This window comes from Ailuropoda melanoleuca, chromosome 13, assembly GCF_002007445.2.
Source record: "Ailuropoda melanoleuca isolate Jingjing chromosome 13, ASM200744v2, whole genome shotgun sequence".
Lineage (NCBI taxonomy): Eukaryota > Metazoa > Chordata > Mammalia > Carnivora > Ursidae > Ailuropoda > Ailuropoda melanoleuca.
The window spans coordinates 59423106-59442173 of NC_048230.1; the positions used below are offsets into that span (position 1 = coordinate 59423106).

The window sequence follows — 19068 nt, forward strand, 5'->3', positions numbered from 1 at the left end:
ACAGCCAAACACAAATCCTTTTTAGGAAAAAAAAAAAAAAACCTTCATCCTGAATTTGAAATTCTTCCTAAAGAAAAAAAAAATCCAATTACAATGGCCAACACACAGTCAAAGATAACCAGACATGCCAGAAAACAATGCTAATGAGCTAAGCACTAGAGGTACAATATAAGCAAACAAATGATATTCCCTGCCTCGTGGGGCTTACAGTCCAGCAGAATAGACATCATCAAGGCCGCTAACACCCTCTGTATTGCCTAGGGGAGTCACTTCTCCGTCCTCAGTTTACCTTGCCTCTCCGCAGCTTTCAACATGCTGATCTCTAGTTCCATTTTTGGTTTCCATGACACCACGGTCTCTTGGATGGTCTCCAACCTCACTGGCAGGTTCTCAGTCTTTGTGCCTCCTTTCCCCTCTATCTCATCTCTGATATTGGAGTGCCCCAGGGATCACTTCTGGGCCCACTTTCTGTCTCTCCCCAAGTGATCTCATTCATTTCCTCAGCATTAAATATCACTACATGCTGATGATCTCAGATTTATGTCCCCTCTCCTTGGAGCTCCAGACTGTTACATTCGACTGCCAGCTACACATCTCCACTTGCATGTCTCATGAATGTCTCAAACATTCCTAAAAAGGAAATCTTATTTCCTTCCCCAAACTTCCCTTCCCTCATTCACTCCATCATGCTCAGTGTCCCACCATCCGGTGTCAAGCCAAAAATCTGAGAGTCTTCCTGAATCCCTGGTTTGAATTAGGGTGGCAATGGAGATGATGCAATGTGGCCAATTTAAGGGGTTATTTAAGATGTAAAATGAACCAGACTTAATGATAGATTGATTGCCCATTGAGGGTGCAGAGATGACAGTTGTCAAGCTCATGACTTCCAGCCTTCTGGCTTGGACCACCTGACAAAGATGGGTGCCATTCATGCAACGGGACACCCAGGCTAAGGGCCAGTACTGAAGAAGAAGAACATGTGTTTGATATGTCGGGTTTGAGGTTTCACAGAGGCATCTAAGTGGAGGTGTTGAATGGGCAATTGTATTTTTATCTGTAGACTTCAGAAGGGAGGTTGAGCCTAAGCTGGGAGTCATCATGGTATTGATGGTAATTGGAGCCATGGGCATGGCTGAGATTGCACAGGTAAAGACTGGGGTTTCTGCAGGTGGGATGCAGGAATATAAGCCAGGAGATGCAGAGGCATAATTAGAGAGGTCAGAAGAACCCCAGTTGTCTAGTTTGATGTCTCAAATACTGATGACAGGTCCAATGAAATGAGGGGTAGAGAACATCCATTGGACTTAGTAAGATGGAGGCCATTGGTGACCTCTGTGAGCCAACCCAGTGAAGCACTGGGGATGGGAGCTAGGTGGACAGTGGGTTAAGGAGTAGGAGGTGAGTAAAGGAGACAGTGAGTACAGCCAGCCTTCAGAGAAGTTTGGCTGATAAGGAAGGGGCTGCGAAGTGTCAGTGTCGGGAGGTGTGTGCTTCTTTTTTGTTGTTGGTTTTTTTTTAAGAGTTTGTTTATTTATTTGACAGAGAGAACAAGAGAGCACAAGCAGGGGAACAGTAGAGGGAGAAGGAGAAGCAGGCTCCCCGCTGAGCAGGGAGCACAATGTGGGGCTCGATCCCCCCAGGACCCTGGGATCATGACCTGAGCCCATGGCAGATGCCACCCAGGCACCCTCTTACTGTTGTTTTTAAGATGGAATCTACTTGAGCACGTGTTATGCCAGGAGCCCATCAGAGGGGGTGAAGATAGGGCAGGAGAAGTGATAATCCATAGTGTAAGGTTTCTTAGATGCCAGGGAGGTGTGAGTGAGCTGCAGAACCTAGATCAGGGGACAAGAGAGACATTTCCTCCATAGCAAAGGGCAGTAAAGATGGGATTAGCCAGGCTCCCTCATCTCTAAGACGGGGATATAACAGAGCCTGCGTCGGGGGATTGGGGTGGGCACTCCACGAATGGATGTTATAACAGGCCCAGCCTGGGGAGGTAATGGCAGGTGGTAAAAGCTCTACAAAGACCCACTATTATTATCTTTCACTCTCACAACTCTGAGAGATTTATTATTACTCTTGCAAGTGGATACTAATAACCAAACCTCACCCCCGCTCGACTCTTTCAAGAGGATTACTTTTATATTCATCATCTATTGGAGCCTCCCAACAAACTTGGAGAGATTTATTTTCCCCATTTTACAGAGGAGAACACTGAGGCTCAGTGAGGTGAAGTCACTTGCCTGGGGCACACAGCTGGGAGCAGCAGAGTCAGAAGTACTGTCCAGGTCCAGCTCCTGCGTTCTCCGTAAAGATGATGCAGACTTTGGGCCTCACTACCCTCTTTGTGGCCCCGACGGTACGGCCCTGGGTGTGAGTTCCGTTGTCTTCCATACTTGCTCTGTTTGCTGGAGATGGGTAATCCATGACTAGAATCTGTAGCTTTAAACTCAGGAAGGAGAGGATTAAGTTCTGAACAAGGTGCCAGGCTCAGCTTGCTTCCTCGTTGCAGCCTGAGATGGGAGATTAGAGAAGGAGATGCTCTATCTGCCAGCTCCGTTGCTTGTCAGGAGAGAGAATAAAGGAAAATCTCCCTCAGCCCCAGCATCAGTGGTCTATCTGTCACCCCAGACGAGGTCCTGAACATAGTCGGCAGGCGGGGGTGTTAGATTTGGCCAAACTGGTTTGCACACTGCAGCCCCAGCAGCCCCAGCCTGTGAGTGTAAAACCTGTAGGGAATATTCTCGCCCCATTCCCTTTCCCCATCTGTCCCAGGCACAAGTCATAAAAAGTGTTCCCACCTCGAAATGAAGACCCAGCTCTTTGCCAAGGTGCTCAGCCTGGCCGCCCCTTACTTCCCCATCCTCTTCATCCTCCCTCTCATCCCCCACTCCCACACTCTGAATATTCCTTCCTGCAAGACTTTGCTGGTCCCCCTGCCTGGCATCTGCTTTCCCCATTGTTCTATATGGCGAACCCCTACTTCTCCTTCCAGGAGCAGTTCCAAAGTCCCCTGCTGCGGGAAGCCCTACTTGAGTCCCTTAGATAAAAGCAAGCCTTTACTGTGCACCTACTATGCACTGGTCCCCAAGTTAGGCGCTGGGATGTAGAGACGCATCACAGCCTGGCCTTGCCTCCAGGAATAAGGAGTGAGGATGCTGAAGATCCCTGGGACCATGGATGGGAACTTGCAGAGGACGTGGGAAGCAACAACCCCGAATGGGCAGGCTTGGGGCAGGGGGAGTGTTGACTTTAGGCCCCAGGCCCAAGAACCCCAGTGGCAGGCGAGTTCCCTGACAGACCTGCCATCCTTGCTTCTCGCTGGTGTGTTGGATCTTCTGGGCTCTGTGTCTGCTCCGCGTTCACCACCAAGCCGCGTGGAGTCGGGGAAGCACCTGGTTAGGAGCGTGGCTCTGATGTCAGATGCTCTGGGGACGTTAGGCAAGTCACCTGACTTCTCCATGCCTCATCCCTCCGCAAAATGGCAATAGAATAGTATCTGCCTCATAGCGCCGTTCAAGAATTAAGTGGATTACACATGTGAAATGCTTAGAATGGTGGTATCAAGCACTCAGTGCATGTTAGCTATTTTATGACTAGTTGTTATTTTAATTGGCAGAAGATTTGGGCCCATCATCAGCTCCCCCTGTGCACTAGGGAAATTCATCCCCTCTCTGAGCCTCTCTCTATCAGGAAAATGAGAAGGCAGTGCATTTCCAGCTCTGATATTCTGGGGTTCGGATTAAAGAGAGGTCGCATTGTAAGGCGGGGGGGGCAGATAATAAAAGACCCAGGCGCAGAGCTGAACACTAAGAACCTGGGGGGGGGATCCCCAGGCAGCCTACAGTGTCGGTGAGCCACGAAAGGTAAGTTAGCAGAAGGGAGTTAGCAGCTGGATCACGGAGGACCTTAAATGCCAAAACAATGCTTGTGAGAGGTGACAGGGCTTGATCAATTATTTGGAGACTGTGTCTAGTCATTAGGGAGATAATGGGCCCTCCAGATCCTCCAGCGATCTCCCCATCCCTGGAGGATATGAGCAGGGGCTGAGATCTGAGAGAGAACCAGACATCAGGCGGGGGAGCCAAGGACTTGGAGAGCCTGAAACCCCCAGAGAGACTCTACTCCCCTCCAAGAGTAGCCTTTGGGGGAAGAGACAGTGGCCACAGTACGTAAGAGCCCCGGCCCTGGACTCAACTGCTTTCTTGGTGTGTGACCTTGGCAAATGACCTCACGCTCGTTGGCTCCAGTTTGCCCATCTATAAAATGGGGGTGATGACAGTGTCTGCACGGGGTAGTGTGAGGATTTGACGTGACAGCATCCGTGTGCCCGTCATTGGCTCAGTCTCCAGAAGCCCCCTCCGCTGTCTTGGCCTCTCCTCTCTCCTGGATCCTAGGAGAAAGCGGCCGCACTGGAGTCTGGGGCTGACAAGGCTCCAGCCTGAAGCCTCCCTAAGGAGCTTGCCATGGTTACCAGCTGCCTGCAAGGAGAGGCCATAAATCCTGCACCCGGGGTGGTGGGAGGGAGGGACCCACGTGTGGGGCAGGAAGGGGGGCAGCTAAGTGGAATTGAATCTTGTTTAAGGAGGAGGCCCACGCCTCCCCGGGCCTGTAATTTACTGCGAGGTTGACAAGATGAAAGCAGAATTTTCAGTGGCATAATCGCTGGGACCTCAGGGAAGCACAGAGATGAGCAGCAAGGCAGGTGGCGGCGGCCAGGCTGTAAGCGAGCTCTAGGGCGCTGATCCCGTTGTGAGCACCACAGGCAGTGGACCTGGGGCACCGGGCTCAGAGCCGGGCCAGGGCCGTGCTGGCTAAGCCCAGGGCTCAGGCCACGTCGTGTCTGCTGTCATCTCCAGAGCTGAGGCCAGGCCCCGGGTTTTTCAGCAGATTTTATGTAGTAGAACGTAGTGCCCAGGACGGCTGTGACAGCAGCTACTGACAGCCCTCGGCTCGAGCCCTTTCCCGGACACTGCCTTCCACCAAAGGGAGCTGTCTTGCTCAAGGTCACCCCCTCTGGAGGGGTGGGCAGCCCACGTCCAGTGTCTGGTAGATGCATGGATTCGAAGGCCGGGCCCCCTCCCTCAACTGGGAGCATCGCTGCTGTGCGTCTGTGGATTGGCTGAGGCCTCTGCTGGGCCAACTTCCACGGTTCAACTTCCTCTCACCCCCTCCTCGCTGTTCCCCACAATTCTTCCCAGTGAAACTCCTGCTGGCGAATCCCTACCCCGGAGCCTGTTTCCAGGGAGCCAAACCTGAGGTCTTCCATCGTGAGGAGGAGGCTTGTTTTATTTGTTTTATTTTTAAGATTTACTTATTTATTTGAGAGAGAGAGAGAAAGAGAGAGCATGCGTGCAAGCAGGGGGAAGGGGCAGATGGAGAGAGAGAGAGAGAAGCAGACTCCCTGTTGAGCATGGAACCCAACGTGGGGCTCGATCCCGCAACCCTGAGATCATGACCTGAGCCAAAACCAAGAGTTGTGATGCTTAACTAACTGAACCCCCCCAGGAGCGCCCCCCTCCCTGGGAGGCTTGTTTTAAAGCAGCATCTGTGTGTCGTGTTGGGATAGAGTCACAGAGGCTTCTTTTCTAGATGGGGAGACTGAGGCCCAGAGAAGGAAGAGGCCTAGCCAAGAACACATGGTGTTAGGGGCAGAAGCTGGGACACCAGTCCAACACCTTCATTTCACAGCTGGGAAGACTGAGGCCCAGAGGGTGGTGGGTACGATTCAGCATATGTTAGCAGGTGCAGGGGAGACGGCGGTAACGGAAGCGGCATGCTGGGATGAAAGCCCACAGCTTCGGAGTCGGACCCTTAGCCATGTGGTCTGGGGCACCACCTCTTCTCGTGTCTGTTTTTCATCAGTAACAGGAGAGGCTAAATAAAGCCCGTCTTGGGAGGGTGGTGTGAGGATGACCTAAAGAACGAGCCGTAAGAGCTTGCACTGATTGGGGGGGGGTTGTCTTCACGCACGTCTTGATGACTCACCACGAAGACGTGCTGTTCATAGCAGGTGCACTGTGCTTGATCTCCGTTACGCCACTTCCTGATCACCTGGCCCGGGGCTCCCAGGTCAGCATCATCAGAATGTGCTTGGGAGCTGTCCCCGACCGAGGACAGGCTCAGACTTTCCTTGTTCGGGGCCTGGCTTCCCCTCTTCCCGGCTGTAGCCCAGAGCGAGTTCTTCACCTCTCTGTGCCCCAGCTGCTTCGTCTGTAAAATAGTGAGCAGCCTGTGACACAGAGTAAACAAGGTAACTCGTGTAAGTACTTAGCATGGTGGTCAGTAAGTACTTAGCACAGTGGTCAGTAAGCACAGCTTCCTACTTCCATCTCCTGGCACACCTGGGACCCTATAAACGTTGCCTATCAGTATTACTATCATCCTTACTGAGCCAGACGCTCTGGGGACCCGGGGATGTGCATTTTGAACAAGTCCGCCTTGTTACACTGCCACAGTGACCCTGGTACTCTGACAACCTCTGGAAGTCACCGTTTGACCTTTCCTCATCAAGAAGCCCAGAGAGGGCGAAGACTTGCCCAAGGTCACCCAGCATGGTAGGATCAAAGCCAAGTCCCCACCTAGTCCGCGCTCGCCTTCAAGTCTAGAGAGCTTTCTCCTGTATTGTAAAGGGACAGATTCCTTAATGTCGTCTGCTCGGGTTGCAATAAAAATTAACTACCCTGAATATGTCATCATCAGAGCAGCTCCAAGACAGAGAAGGGACTCAGGGAGACAAATGAAATGTATCAGAGGTGCTCCTGGGGCACGGAAGCGGGATCTGTAGGGGCTCTTTGGAAGGCCCCCTACCCTATTGGGCCGCCCACTGCCTGCTGCTCTCAGCTGTGGGGGGTGAGACTCACCGCTAGGCCTGGGATGGGTGCTGTGTGAGACTCTGAGAGAGCCGGGCTGAGGACGGGGCTTGGCTCTTGTCCCTCCCAGGCTCTCTGTCTCCGCCCCACTTTGTGCATCCTACCACAGCAGCAGGGCCCCTTGGGCCCCCTCAGTTCTCATCCTGGACCATGGGGGCAAGAGGTGAGTCCTCTTGTCCCAAGGCTGCTAGCCTAGCAGCTGGATTCACCAGGACAGAGGCTCTGTGTGGGGCCCAGTCTCTGCCCCGGGGGTCCTCCGCAACCAATAAGGGGTTGCAGGCTCAGGTCTGGGCGACCCTCCATCCAGCTAGAGCCCATGTTCCACGAACTGGGTGGAGGAGGGAGAGACCCAGAGAGGGGCACCAGGTCCCTGCTCGGACGGCAGAGCTGAGATCAGGGGTGTGCGTGTGATGTGGACAGATGTAGCAGACAGACCATCAGGGAGGTGGAACGGGGGAGAAGGAGGTGGAAGGGAAGGGAGCTGTTGACTAGAAGAAGAGCAGGAGAAAGGGGGAAAGAAGAGGAAGAAGGAACATGCCTGGAATGGAGCGGGAGATCATGGCACATGTCTGCCGTGGGGTACTATACAGCAGTGAAAGGAACACGCGCGGGAACAAAGAGAAATCTCAAAAACAGAATGCTGAGAAAAAGAAGCAAAACGTAAAAGAGAAGGATTGCATCGACATCGAGCTCAAACACAAGCAAAACTAAACGGAGACTTTGGGAGGCATAACCGGGTGCTAAACTATAAGGAAAGGCAAGGAACGAGGTATCCTAAAAGCCGGGATGGAAGGAATCGGGGGGTTGCGGTCAGGGACGGACACAGCAGGGGGTTCCCTAAGAGGGGGGGCCGCTTTCCGTGTTTTGATGCACGGGTAGACCCAGGGTACGTCTTCTGTCATTGAGCCCTTACTGACCACTGGGCTAAGGACCGTAAGTGAGTTACTTAGTTTAATTATTTGTTACACTCCACATTTATGATTTGTGCACCTTTTGGTAGGAATGTTGAATTTCACAATTTTCACTGATGACAAAAGAGCTTCGAAAGAGGAGGGAGAGGGGAGGAGAGAGAACGGACGAGGCGGCTCCGGCGTGAGAGGGAGAAGGGGTTCCTGGGGCCACGCTTGGCTGGCACCACAGCGGGGCCCTGTCCCCCATCCGGCCGCGTTTGTAAAATGGAATAAATATTGACACGGCCAGGATGGTATTCAATTTGTCCTGATCACTGGGCTGCGGTGAGTTCTGACAGGGCGCGGTGTAAAACAGCAGCCCGGGATGTAATTTCTACTGTCAACATGATGTACAGAGGACTCTGCCTGCGGCACCAGCAGGCGGCGGGCTGGGGGCAGGGCAGGGAGACAGGTGCAGGCTGGGGGCATCTGGGGTGGAAGGCCAGCTGGGCAGGCCGGCCCCGGGTAGGCAAGCAGTGGCAGCCAAGGGGCGTGTGTGTGTGTGTGTGTGTGTGTGTGTGTGTGTGTGTGTGTGTATGCATACATGTTTGTGTTCATCACTTGCATGGGAGGCTGGGCCTTGAGAAGAGACCCAGGCATAGGGTGAAGAGGGTCAAGAGGTGTTGGGGGAGGGACATGGCTCCCGCTCAGAGCCCAACACAAGCCTGTCCTTCCCAGCGGTCACCAAGCACCCCCTTGCCCATCCTCATTTCGCTCCCCTACCGCAGCCAGTTTGAATTCGAGATCTACCACCAACTAGCTGTGTGACCTTGGACAAGTCCCTCAACCTCTCTGAGCCACTGTCCCTTCTTCTGAAATGTTGAAGAGAGCTGTGAGTTGTGAGAATTCAATCAGACCACTGACATAAAGTGCTCTGCATAGAACTAAGTGTTACCTCTTATTATTAGCTAATTGGATGGCACCACGCCTGGCACACAGTAAAAGCTCTATAAATGCTATCTGTCATTATTCTCCCTGACTCAGAATCCACTCAACATATGCAACATTCCTTTCTCTCTGCCTTTGATTTCTTATACCCGCCAAGGCTGTTATGCCCGCCAAGGGGCAAGGCTTGGGACAAACCCCACTGGGTCCCACTGCCCCGGCATCCTTACCAGAGGGAAGTGAGATTGTGAAGGGGTGGAGTAACTGTGAGCATTAAGCAAGGTGGGGCCCAAAGCCATAGAACAGTGCCCGGCTCAATAAACATCAGCTAGGAGTCATTCTTGATGTCGCCCCCCACCCCCCCGCCCGTCCCCTTCACTATGTCTCATCCATCACCAGGTCTGGTCCATTTGCTTCCTAAATATTTCATATCTGTCACCTCTTCTCCACCCCACAGTGGCCTCCCTGGTCTGAGCTCCCCCCCGCCCCGCCCGGCTGGCCCAACCACACTGTCACCAACTTGCTCACTGGTCCCGTGCTTCCTGTCCTGCACATCAGCAGTGTGGCCTTTAAGTGGCACACTCGATGATCTTAAAAACACAAATTCAATCACGTCTCCTGTGCTCTATGCCTTCCCATTGCTGTTGAGCCAGAATCTAAACTCCTTAAGCTGCTTGTAAGCTGCCTCACCCCTCCACACTGTGCTCTGGCCCCTGAGCTTTCAGGCCCTGGAATGTGGCTTTGCTGGGTCTGTCACTTGTCTTCTCATTTAAGATTCAGCTCAAAACCCCTTTCTCAAGGGACTGCCCCTCACCAGCCCCTCCCGTCCCTAATGAGATTGTGTGCCTTGCAAAATGTGGAGTCCTTGTACTTTGTGGTTGTGGGACATTGTACATTTACCTGCGAGATTACTGGATTAATGAACATCTCCTCTTACACACACACACACACACACACACACACACAATGGAAGGCCATGGCCCCGGGACTTTGATTCACCCACCGCTACAGCCTTAGCCTCCAGCCCAGTGCCTGGCATATAGTAGGTGCTCAATAAATAATTGATGACTCAATAAGCAGACGAAGCCGAAGGAAACGGTGCCATCGAAGGTTCTGCGGAAGGTGGTGTGGCAGTAACCAGACACCCCCACCACCTTTCCTTCTGCTCGTCCGTCCGTCCGCACGTTCTTTCATTCATGCCCGCACACATTCAGTAGCACCAACTCCAAGCAGGGCGCGGAGACATGAACGGAAGGGCGTAGAGTGGTGTGGAGGCGCCCACAGCCAGCAGGCAGGCTGCTGAGGCCAATCAAGGGAGAATTTCGTTCTGAGCAGGGGCTCAGATGAGCAAGTTCACGGGGGCCTGGGGGAGGAGGCAGAGAGACCGCACAGGGAGAGGCAACTGGGCTGGGTGCGGAGGGGTGGGCCAGGGTTGGGCGTGCGGCCCCAAGGTTGAGGGCGTTCCTGGCAGAGGGAGCAGCAGGAGCAAAGGCCCTGAGGCTCACAGGTAGGGAACAGGAGATGGGCACAGGAAGAGAAGTGGTGGCGAATCACGTAGCATGGGCAGGTCCAGATCTCACGGGGCCTTGAGCAGCCACGGGAGGTGTGGCTAACAGTACAGGCTTTGGAGCTGACATTCCAGGGCTCAGATCCCAGGCCCACAACATACCACACAACCCCTTTATGCCTCAGTTTGCTCCTCTGGAAAATGAGGGCAGATCACAGTACCCACCTCAAAGGCTTGTGTGCGGAGTCCGGAGCCTAAAGAACACTTTGTTACTCGGGCGGTAACTAATGAACAGAAACTAACTTTATCTTGAAAGTGAAAGAGAACGGGGGAAGGTTTTGAACTGGAGAAACTTCCAGACTGAGCTGGGCTTCACGAGGACATATCTGTGCTCAGCAGAGACTGGGGGCCAACACTGGGGGCCCTTGGAGCAGCCTTTGCAGATGAGGTGACCGTATGAATGGGGTGTGTATGGCCCCAGCTCTGCTCATCCCTTCTTCCCTGACCTCCCACCTTTTTGCCTCCCTAGGTAATGGTCCAGCTACCAAGCCCAGCCGCTTTGGTAGATCTTGACCCCACACACAGACACACTCAGAGATGTAACCCCACCCCACCCCAGCAGTACACTGCTGAGCTTAGAGGACATGGCATCACACCCACGGCCCCAGAAATAGCCCCTGGGCTCAGCCCACACAGAGCAGACTCCCATCCATCCCTCACCCCACACTTACAGAGCACCTCCAATGTGCAGGGAGTTGTTCTGGGTGCCGGGCTGCAGAGCACACATCATGACTGGTGCAAATGCACGCACGTGTGCAGGCACACGTGTGCTCGTGCATGCCAAGCCACGCGAGGCAATAACCAGTCTGCTCCCTGGTTTAGGGCTGCACGGTGTCCTCCACCTGGGAGGTGGGGGGGGCAAGAGAGGTGAGCAGAGACAAGGCAGCCCCTCCACGCCTCAACAGCTCCTGTATTACCCTGGATCCCATCTGGCCTGGAGGGAGAGCACTGAGCCGGTAGAAATCATTTTCCCCCGGGGAGAAGACAGCAGCCAAGCACAGAGAGCTCCGGCCTCAGGATCCAAGGCCTCAGGATCCAACGGTCACAGTGCCCTGGGGAATCGGACAGGGCAGACAGGAGCCAGGCTGCGGGGCCCAGATCCCACCAGCAAAGCTGCTCCACCCTTCCCACAGGCACCAGCCTCCTGCTGGAGCAGAAGGCACCACCCTGGCCCTGGACACGCTTTCACTCTTCTTGGAATGAGGTGTGCTTGTGCGCCCCAGGGCAGTTGTTAAGTAAGCGAGTGAGTGAATAAATGAATGAGCAGAAAAGTTATCTGCGAACCCCTTCTACCTGGCCAGGATACTTGGTACAAAATAGGGGTCCAGTAAGTAGTTGTCAGGTGACCAGAAATGAGAACAATAGTCAGTATTCTCGCATCAGCTAATATTTATTGCCAAACACCTTAGATTCCACCCTGCGCGTCATCCCATTGATTCCTCGCATGGACGCTGGGAGAGAAGCACTATTAGCCCTTTTTCAGATGAGAAAACTGTGACTCAGAGAAATGGAGCACGTTCCCAAGGTCAAACATACAGTAATGGAACTGGGACTCAAACCCTGGTCTGACTTTGGATCTCATCATCTTAGTTCCCCTGAATGTTAAATTCTGCCCCAGAGATGGGGCTAGGAAGATTATCAGGAACTTTAGGGAGGAGGCAGAGATGAGGAGCTCCAGGCTGCACAATGAAGTCTCCCCTGCTTTATGGTGCCCCGGGGGTCACTGTGCCCAGCCCCTCTTCTTGCTCTTGGCAGAGAGAGAGGCTAGGAAATGAATGTGGATGGACAGGATAAGAAGCCCTTCCTCTGTCCCCAGGGAGACGGCCAGATGACAAAGGAGGGCCTGGAGCCTCTGAGCTGGCAGTCATACAGCCTTGGCAGCAATGATACCAGGGCATTGAGAAATCAAGAAAGGACACGCAGGCCACCCAGCCTAGACTCTGGAAGGACACGGTGTGGACAGTGATGCCCAGAGCATAGACAAGGCCACGGCAAATCAGCAAGGCTAGCAGGTCCTTACTGAGAAGGAAAAAACGTTGCCCAAGCACCTCCCAAAATCTGAGGCAAGACTCTCCAGAGTCCCTCCTGGGGTCCAGCTCTGTGCTTGGCTCTGCCAGGCGTGTGTGGGAAGGCACAGGGAAGGATGGAAGAAGAAATAGTCATGGTTTCTGTCCTCCAGAAGCTTGCCATTACAACTGACACCAAACCCCAGAGAAGATGCAGCCAGACAGGTCTGAGAGAGTTCAGAGGAGAGAGAATGAGATTCTGGAGAAAGTAGGAGCTGGAACTGGATCTTCAAGGCCCAAAGTGGTTCAACAACACCATCAAAGCCACAGATTTGTACCATCTTTCTTAGTAAGTCCCTGTAGCCTCTTGGGGGGAAGGGGGGTTGGGTGGCTTCCCTCATTGTTCCAAAATGGCTGCTGTAGCTCAAGCCATCACCTCCTCACACATGCAGAAAATGAAAAGGTTCTCCTCAAGGCATCTCTTTTCATGATTTTTTAAAAAGACTTTATTTATTTGAGCGAGAAAGAGAGCACAAGCAGGGGGAGCGGCAGAGGGAGAAGCAGGCTCCCCGCTGAGCAGGGAGGCCGATGTGGGGCGCACCCCAGGACCTGAGGCAAAGGCAGATGCTTAACCAACTGAGCCACTCAGGTGCCCTAAGGCATCTCTTTTTGAAGAGCAAAAATAATTCCCAGAAGCTCTCCAGTAATTATCTCTTCATATCTCACTGGCCAGCATTGTGTCACATGATACTTTCTAAAGCAAGCACTGGAAGGGAGAGAGGAATGATTTTCTTTGGTTTAGACTCATCAGTGTTCACAGGGGCAGAGCTGAGCACATGGCCAAGCTTGGGAGTGAATGCTGAAACAGAATCGAAACAAGAAAGGACTGGGAAATGAATTGACTATTAGCAGCTGGCCAATCTATATTTCCCATCCCTCTCTCTTATATACCCTAAAACCCAGCAGACTGCTGGGCTAGGGGTGGGGGCTGGGGGAGCAGGCAAAAGGAACCTGCAAAAACTCCCCAGAAGGGCTATCACCCCCACCTATGTCTCTGCCTCCCTGCCTCCCAGTCTCTCTTGAACCTGCTCCATTCAAACCTGCACGCATGCCACCAAACTAGATTTGATCAAGGCCATCCGTGTTGCCGAAACCAATGGGCAATTCAAAGTCCACATCTGACTTGTCTTGGCAATAGGTAGACCCTATAATTCATCATCTAAACTGGGAGGAAAGGGAGTGGGACACTATTAGCAGTGATGTCAGGACAACAGAGGCAAAGTTGGACAGCCAGTCCCTCACCTGCCAGAGCAGTCTATACTGTTGATGACCCTTCCTCCTTCCAGCACTGTCTTCAGTGGGCTTCCAGGATAACCGCTCTCTCCTGGCCTCCCCTCCCCGGCCCCTCTCTTTCCTCCTCTTCAGCCCTTCGCTCGGCCTCTCCATCTCCCCGATCTCTGTCATTAAGGTGCTGGGCCTCTTCTCCACCTGCACTCATGTCTTCTTGGGCTCGTCCAGTCTCAGCTCGACATACCACCCAAGTTCCCAGATGTACCCCTCCAGCCGGGCCCCCACTCCAGAGCTCTTGACTCTAGGTGCCCTGGCCTGCTCCACATCGCTACCGGATGCCTAACAGGCATTTGAATGGAATACGTCCAAAACTGAGTTCCTGATCTCCCCATATCTGCTCTGCCCACTGCTGTTCTCAGCTCGGTGAGAGGGAACCCCACCATTCTCCTTACTGCGGTGGCCTGATGGTCCTGCCTGGTCCCTCTCTACCTGGCATCCCCTCTCGGACCCACAACATATCCCGCGGCACAGCTACACTTTCCGGCACCTCCACTGCTCCCCCTTGGTCCGAGCCACCTTCACTTCTTGTGTGTGTTATTGAAATAGCCCCCCCAGCCCCCTTCCAGCCCCAGCTTCCCTCTATTCGTAACACAAGAGCTAGCCACGATGATCTTTTAAAATAGAAATTAGATTATGTCACTACTCTGCTCAAACCCCCCAGGGTAGCGGCCCCATCTCACGATAAAAATCCAAAGGAGACGCCGCAGACTCTGATGCCCCCCTCCGTATTTTCTCTGACCCCATCTCCCACTGCTCACACCCGTCACGCCGCTTAAGCAACGGGCTCCTTGCTGTTCCTCCTGCACACCAAACATGCACTGACCTCAGGACCTTTGCACTTGCTATTCTCCCAGCCTGGAATTTTCTTCTCCCAGCTATGTGTGCAGCTCCCTCCTTCCTTCACTTTGAATCTCTGTTCCAATGTCACCTTAGCTGTGAGGCCTTTCCTGACCACCTTGTATAAATAATTATTTATAACAGATGATTGAGTTTTGAGAATGTGCGGGGCCCAAAATCCCCCCCCCCCGCCACTTCAGCACTTCCCATACCCCTTACCCTGCTTTGTTTTTCTCCACAGCATTTACCATGAACTGTCATGTTATTTATTTGTTTATCGTCTGTCCCCCACTAGACTTGCAAGGGCAAGGCCTCTACCCATTTCTTTTCATTGTGCCTAGAACAGCACAGAGTGGAAATTCACAAATATCTGTGGAATGAATGAACGTGCACCAGATACACACGTACACGACGACATACACGATGACATCCATGATTGCAGACACAGGCCCACACGCACATAGGAATCACGGATGCGTACGTGGTCGGGAGAGCACTGAATCAGAGCAGCTGAGGCTGAAGAGCCGAGAGGGCAAAGCCAACATTTATGGAGCCAAGCTGGGGCTTGACATTTAATCCCAATTGGGATGAAACAGCTGTGCAGTATGTTGAGCCCTGTGGCCCAGAGAAAGCCACCAACACGCTCACAATCTCCTGGGAAGGCCTGGGAGATCTGAATGCAGGCCCAAGGCTCCACAGCAGCCTCCCCTGAAGGACTGAGCCAGGGTAGGGTCCTGTGGTTACACCGGCTCGGAAAATGCAGCTGAGCAGGAAAGGGAGGAAGGAGGGGGGGCGAGAGGAGGCCGAAGTGTCTGCAGCAGTCCTGGCAGGGCCACGCAGAGCTGTGGAGAATTGGCAAGTGGCCAGGAAAGCTGGCCAACTCGGCTGAGAGAGGCCCTGGTGGGCGGTGAGAAGGCCGGGGGAGGAGGGAGAGGCGGGGCTATGAGGGCCCCGCCCCTCATGCTGCAGGACACGCCCGGCAGGCGCCCTGGCACTCAGCCGAGGGGGCAGGCCAGGGCGGAGGGGCGGTCGCCCTCGTCCTGCCAAGCGTGCCCCCTGGCACTGGGCTGCAGCCACGGAGAGGGGCGACTTTTGCTGTTCCTTCAAAGGTGCCCCCCACCAAGGGGAATCCAAGCCTGGGTTCGAGACCACAGTCTGCCATCAAGGAGCCTATGCAACTTTGGACAGCACTCTTTACTTTGCCCCTCTCTAAAGTGGGATTTGACCTCTGGCCTTTGCCCCAGGCAGTCCTGCCACAGAGAGCTCCTTCTCCTCCCCCACACCCCAAATCCCACATGTCCAAATCCTTCTTACACTTTAACTTCAAATGCCACCTTCTCTACAATGCCATCCCCCCTCTGTGCCCCGCTGTCCTGTGCTTGGCCCTCCTGTGTTGAAGGATTTCCATCACGCAATCCCCTTATGGCCAGAGACCATTTCGATCTCCCGTGGTTTTTATTCTATTAAATTCCTCCAAACACTTCTCTGCACACACAGAATACAATGGAAACTGCTTTCCCTCTCCCAGTCCTCCCTGATCCGGCCTTCGTCCCCCAGTCCTGACTCATCTTCAGCCACCCCCTTGCTCGGCACCAGCCACAGTGGCCTCTGGACCTTTGCATGTGCTGTTCCCTCTGCGTGGAATCATTTTGTGCCAGGCTCCTTCTCATCTTTCTAGATCCAACAAATGTTACCCCCTCTGGGAGGCCCTCCCTGATATCACGTCTACGATAAGACAACCACTCCAGCCCTTCCATCATTCTCTTCCTCCCCCTTTCCTGTTTTATATGCCTCCTTAACACTGACCACCCCCCGAAATCATATGGTAGATTTCTTTCCTTTATAACTAGAAGATCAACCCCCTATTTTGTTTATTGCTTTGTTCCCAGTGCCCAGCCCAGGGGCTGGCATCAGGGAGGTGTGGTAAATATTTGTTGAAACAGTAAATGCATAACCAGAAGAAATGCATCTCTCTCCTGATATATAGCTGAGTAACTGATTGTATCTTGCTGTCTTCACAGAGAAACGATGTTGAATGAATGAATGAATGAATGAATGAATGAATGCATTTCTGTCTCCCCACTTGTAGTAGATGCTAATGTTTGATGAATGAATGAATGAATGAATGATAGAATCTTTGAAAAGGTGGTATAAAGAAAGAAAAGGAAGGAGGGAGAGGGAAGGAGAGAGAGTAGCAATGGGGTGCCTGCAAACACGGGGCAGGGGGATCGGCCCTTGTTCCCACCTCCTGCACCCCCACAGCTCTCCCCAGAGGTGGCCCCAGCCTCCCCCCATACCCACCCTCCCGCCGGCCCTTCCCCTCTGTGTCCCTGCAGGGCTGTGATGGGTCCTGGAACTGCCTGATGGAGTCAGGGGAACAGTTCCTGCCGAGCCTGCAGGGAAGTCATAAGCTTCAGGAAATGAAGGCTGCGGAGCGATGCCCCCTCCTCACCCATAACTCCAGCCTCATTACGACCAGCACAGGCTGTAACGCAGGGAATCAAAGCCCGATCCCCAGAGGCGGCAGCATAGCTCCAGGATCGCAGAGCAGAGCCACAAGGGGAGGGGGATGTCCTCATCCCTTGGCTCTGCCTTCATGCTAGGCCCCACGGAGTGGGTGAGGAAGGGGTGAGACAGGGGCGCCGGGGATGCTCGCACCAGGGTCATGGGCCCTCCTGGCCTCCGTTAGTACAGGGTGGGGCCTGAAGGGAAAGAGGGAACAGCACGGTCCCATGTTCAGGACTCCTCTCTCCTCTCTTCCCTAGGGGCTGTGCGGTTTTCTCCTTCTCACTGCCCTGAAATGCAGCTTTAACCTCCTCACCATCTCCCCTTCCAACAGATGACTCCCTACCCTGAACCACTTCTGTAAGGAAGCTCCTTTGCCCGTGCAGGGAAAGAACACTGGGGAATCAAGCATCTGCAGAATGGGTACAAAACGCCAGCCTCACGGTTGCTATGACTCCCACAAGTTAGTAAAAGGCATGAGAGCCGCCCACTGTGGTCCTGGGTCACAGGAGGTGGTCTACATTTCTTCTGCCCCAAAGATTCCAGCCACCTCTTTGTTCCGCAGGAGAACCTGGCCCATCTTCTGCGCAGCCAAACACCCCAAGTTTCCAACCGAACTCCTCCAACCAGCCAAATGCTCCCTAGGCTGCCTACACACTCCTCTGCCCCAAGGCTCACCCTTTTCTTCCCGGCCACTCAGAAGTCCCCTCCTCCAAGAAACAGCCCGGATTCCCTCCCACTCACCTTCCCCTTCCAGACCCCGGGGGCCCACTCTCTTCCCTGAGTCCTTCTTAGAGCCCCGCTCACACGCCACCTGGCATTTACGTTGCTCACCCCACTAAACTGGGAGCTTATTTCTTTGCCCTAGCACCCAGCCCAAACCCGGCCAAGCAAAAGCTCAGTGGAATTGAGTGGTTGAACTGAGCTGAACTGGGCTTGGGGAGAGGAGTGGGGATTGAGCCCCTCACCTCCACTCAGTCTTGTCAGTGCCTGAAATTCCTCCATTAAAGCAGCGTTGCTGTCCCCTGTAAACACCCACATTAAGCCATTATTCATCATTATGGCTTGAGTAGGAGTTAGTCCCTCAGATCCTTTCTTGCTGAAAGCAGGATCTGATGGAGGTGAGGGAAGGAGAGATGGATTGGTCTGGGGACAGCGGTGCTGGTCCAGGAGGGGGGAGAAGGGTCTCTCTGGCGCTGAGAAAGGAAGGTTTTCTGGGGGAATGTGGAGACACCATGGCAAGCTCAGAGGGGTTGTGGCCCTGCCCAAAGTCACTCAGGGCACCTCCAAGCAAGGCCTCCTGGGATTCAGCCCTGTAGGTGGGCTGTGCAAGATCAGAGGGCCTTCCCTGGGCTCCTCTCACCTGCTTGAGAAGGAGGGAGTGACCTCTCACCTGCTTTAAGAAGGCGGGAATGTGGGTCGCGGGCTGGGTGCTGGACTGTGTGCACCCAGGAGGCCTGGGTCCTGGGAGCCCTTGAAGACCCCTTCTAGAAGTGCCTGCTCCCTCTCTGGGGTGGGGGATTTCCAGGGGGTGGGCTGGGCTGGACACATTGCCAGCCAGCGTCAGGGTTAGCAGCTGGTAAAGCCTCTGCTCCCTGTGGGCATGGGGGCTGGTGGAGGACCACGGAGAAGGAGCTGGGTGAGGGGCCATGAGAAAGTGGGGGGAGGCGGGGAGAGTATAGATGTGCGACGGGAGTTGAAAGGAAGGATCAGGGCTGGTGGGGGTGGGGGAAAAGAAGCAGAAATTCTAGACCCAGGGCCCAAGAAGGCAGGGACCACTATGGGTCACGGCAGGGGCTTAACTGGTACCTAAAAGAGGTGAGAGGTCGACTCAACCCGCCCTGCCCCCTCAAGGCGCCTCCTCTGATGTTCTCTTGTTTCTCTCGCAGGCTCCGGGCCGGGTCGGGACGGGCCCTAGCCCTCCGGGGATCGGCCGGGCCCCAACCAGCAGCCCTCTGCGCGGGGACCATGGCGCACACCGGCCTCGGGAGCCGCGGAGGCGCCGCCTGGTGATCCGGCCGCGGCGGCAGCGAGGGGGGCGCGGGCGGAGACCCCGGGGGCCGTCCATGCCCCGGGTGCGGCCGCGCCCCCTC

The 19068-nt window shown here is 54.1% G+C and overlaps 1 protein-coding gene across 1 annotated transcript in view; it reads left to right on the forward strand.

The window, feature by feature from the left end:
- Nucleotides 1-2317: 2317 nt before the first annotated feature.
- The window catches only part of CDH22 (cadherin 22), an 83295-nt gene continuing 66544 nt past the window's right edge, over nt 2318-19068 (forward strand). The window contains 2 exon segments of the mRNA XM_034641584.1: nt 2318-2362; nt 18865-19050. Of these exon segments, the coding sequence (XP_034497475.1) occupies nt 2318-2362; nt 18865-19050 (231 nt within the window).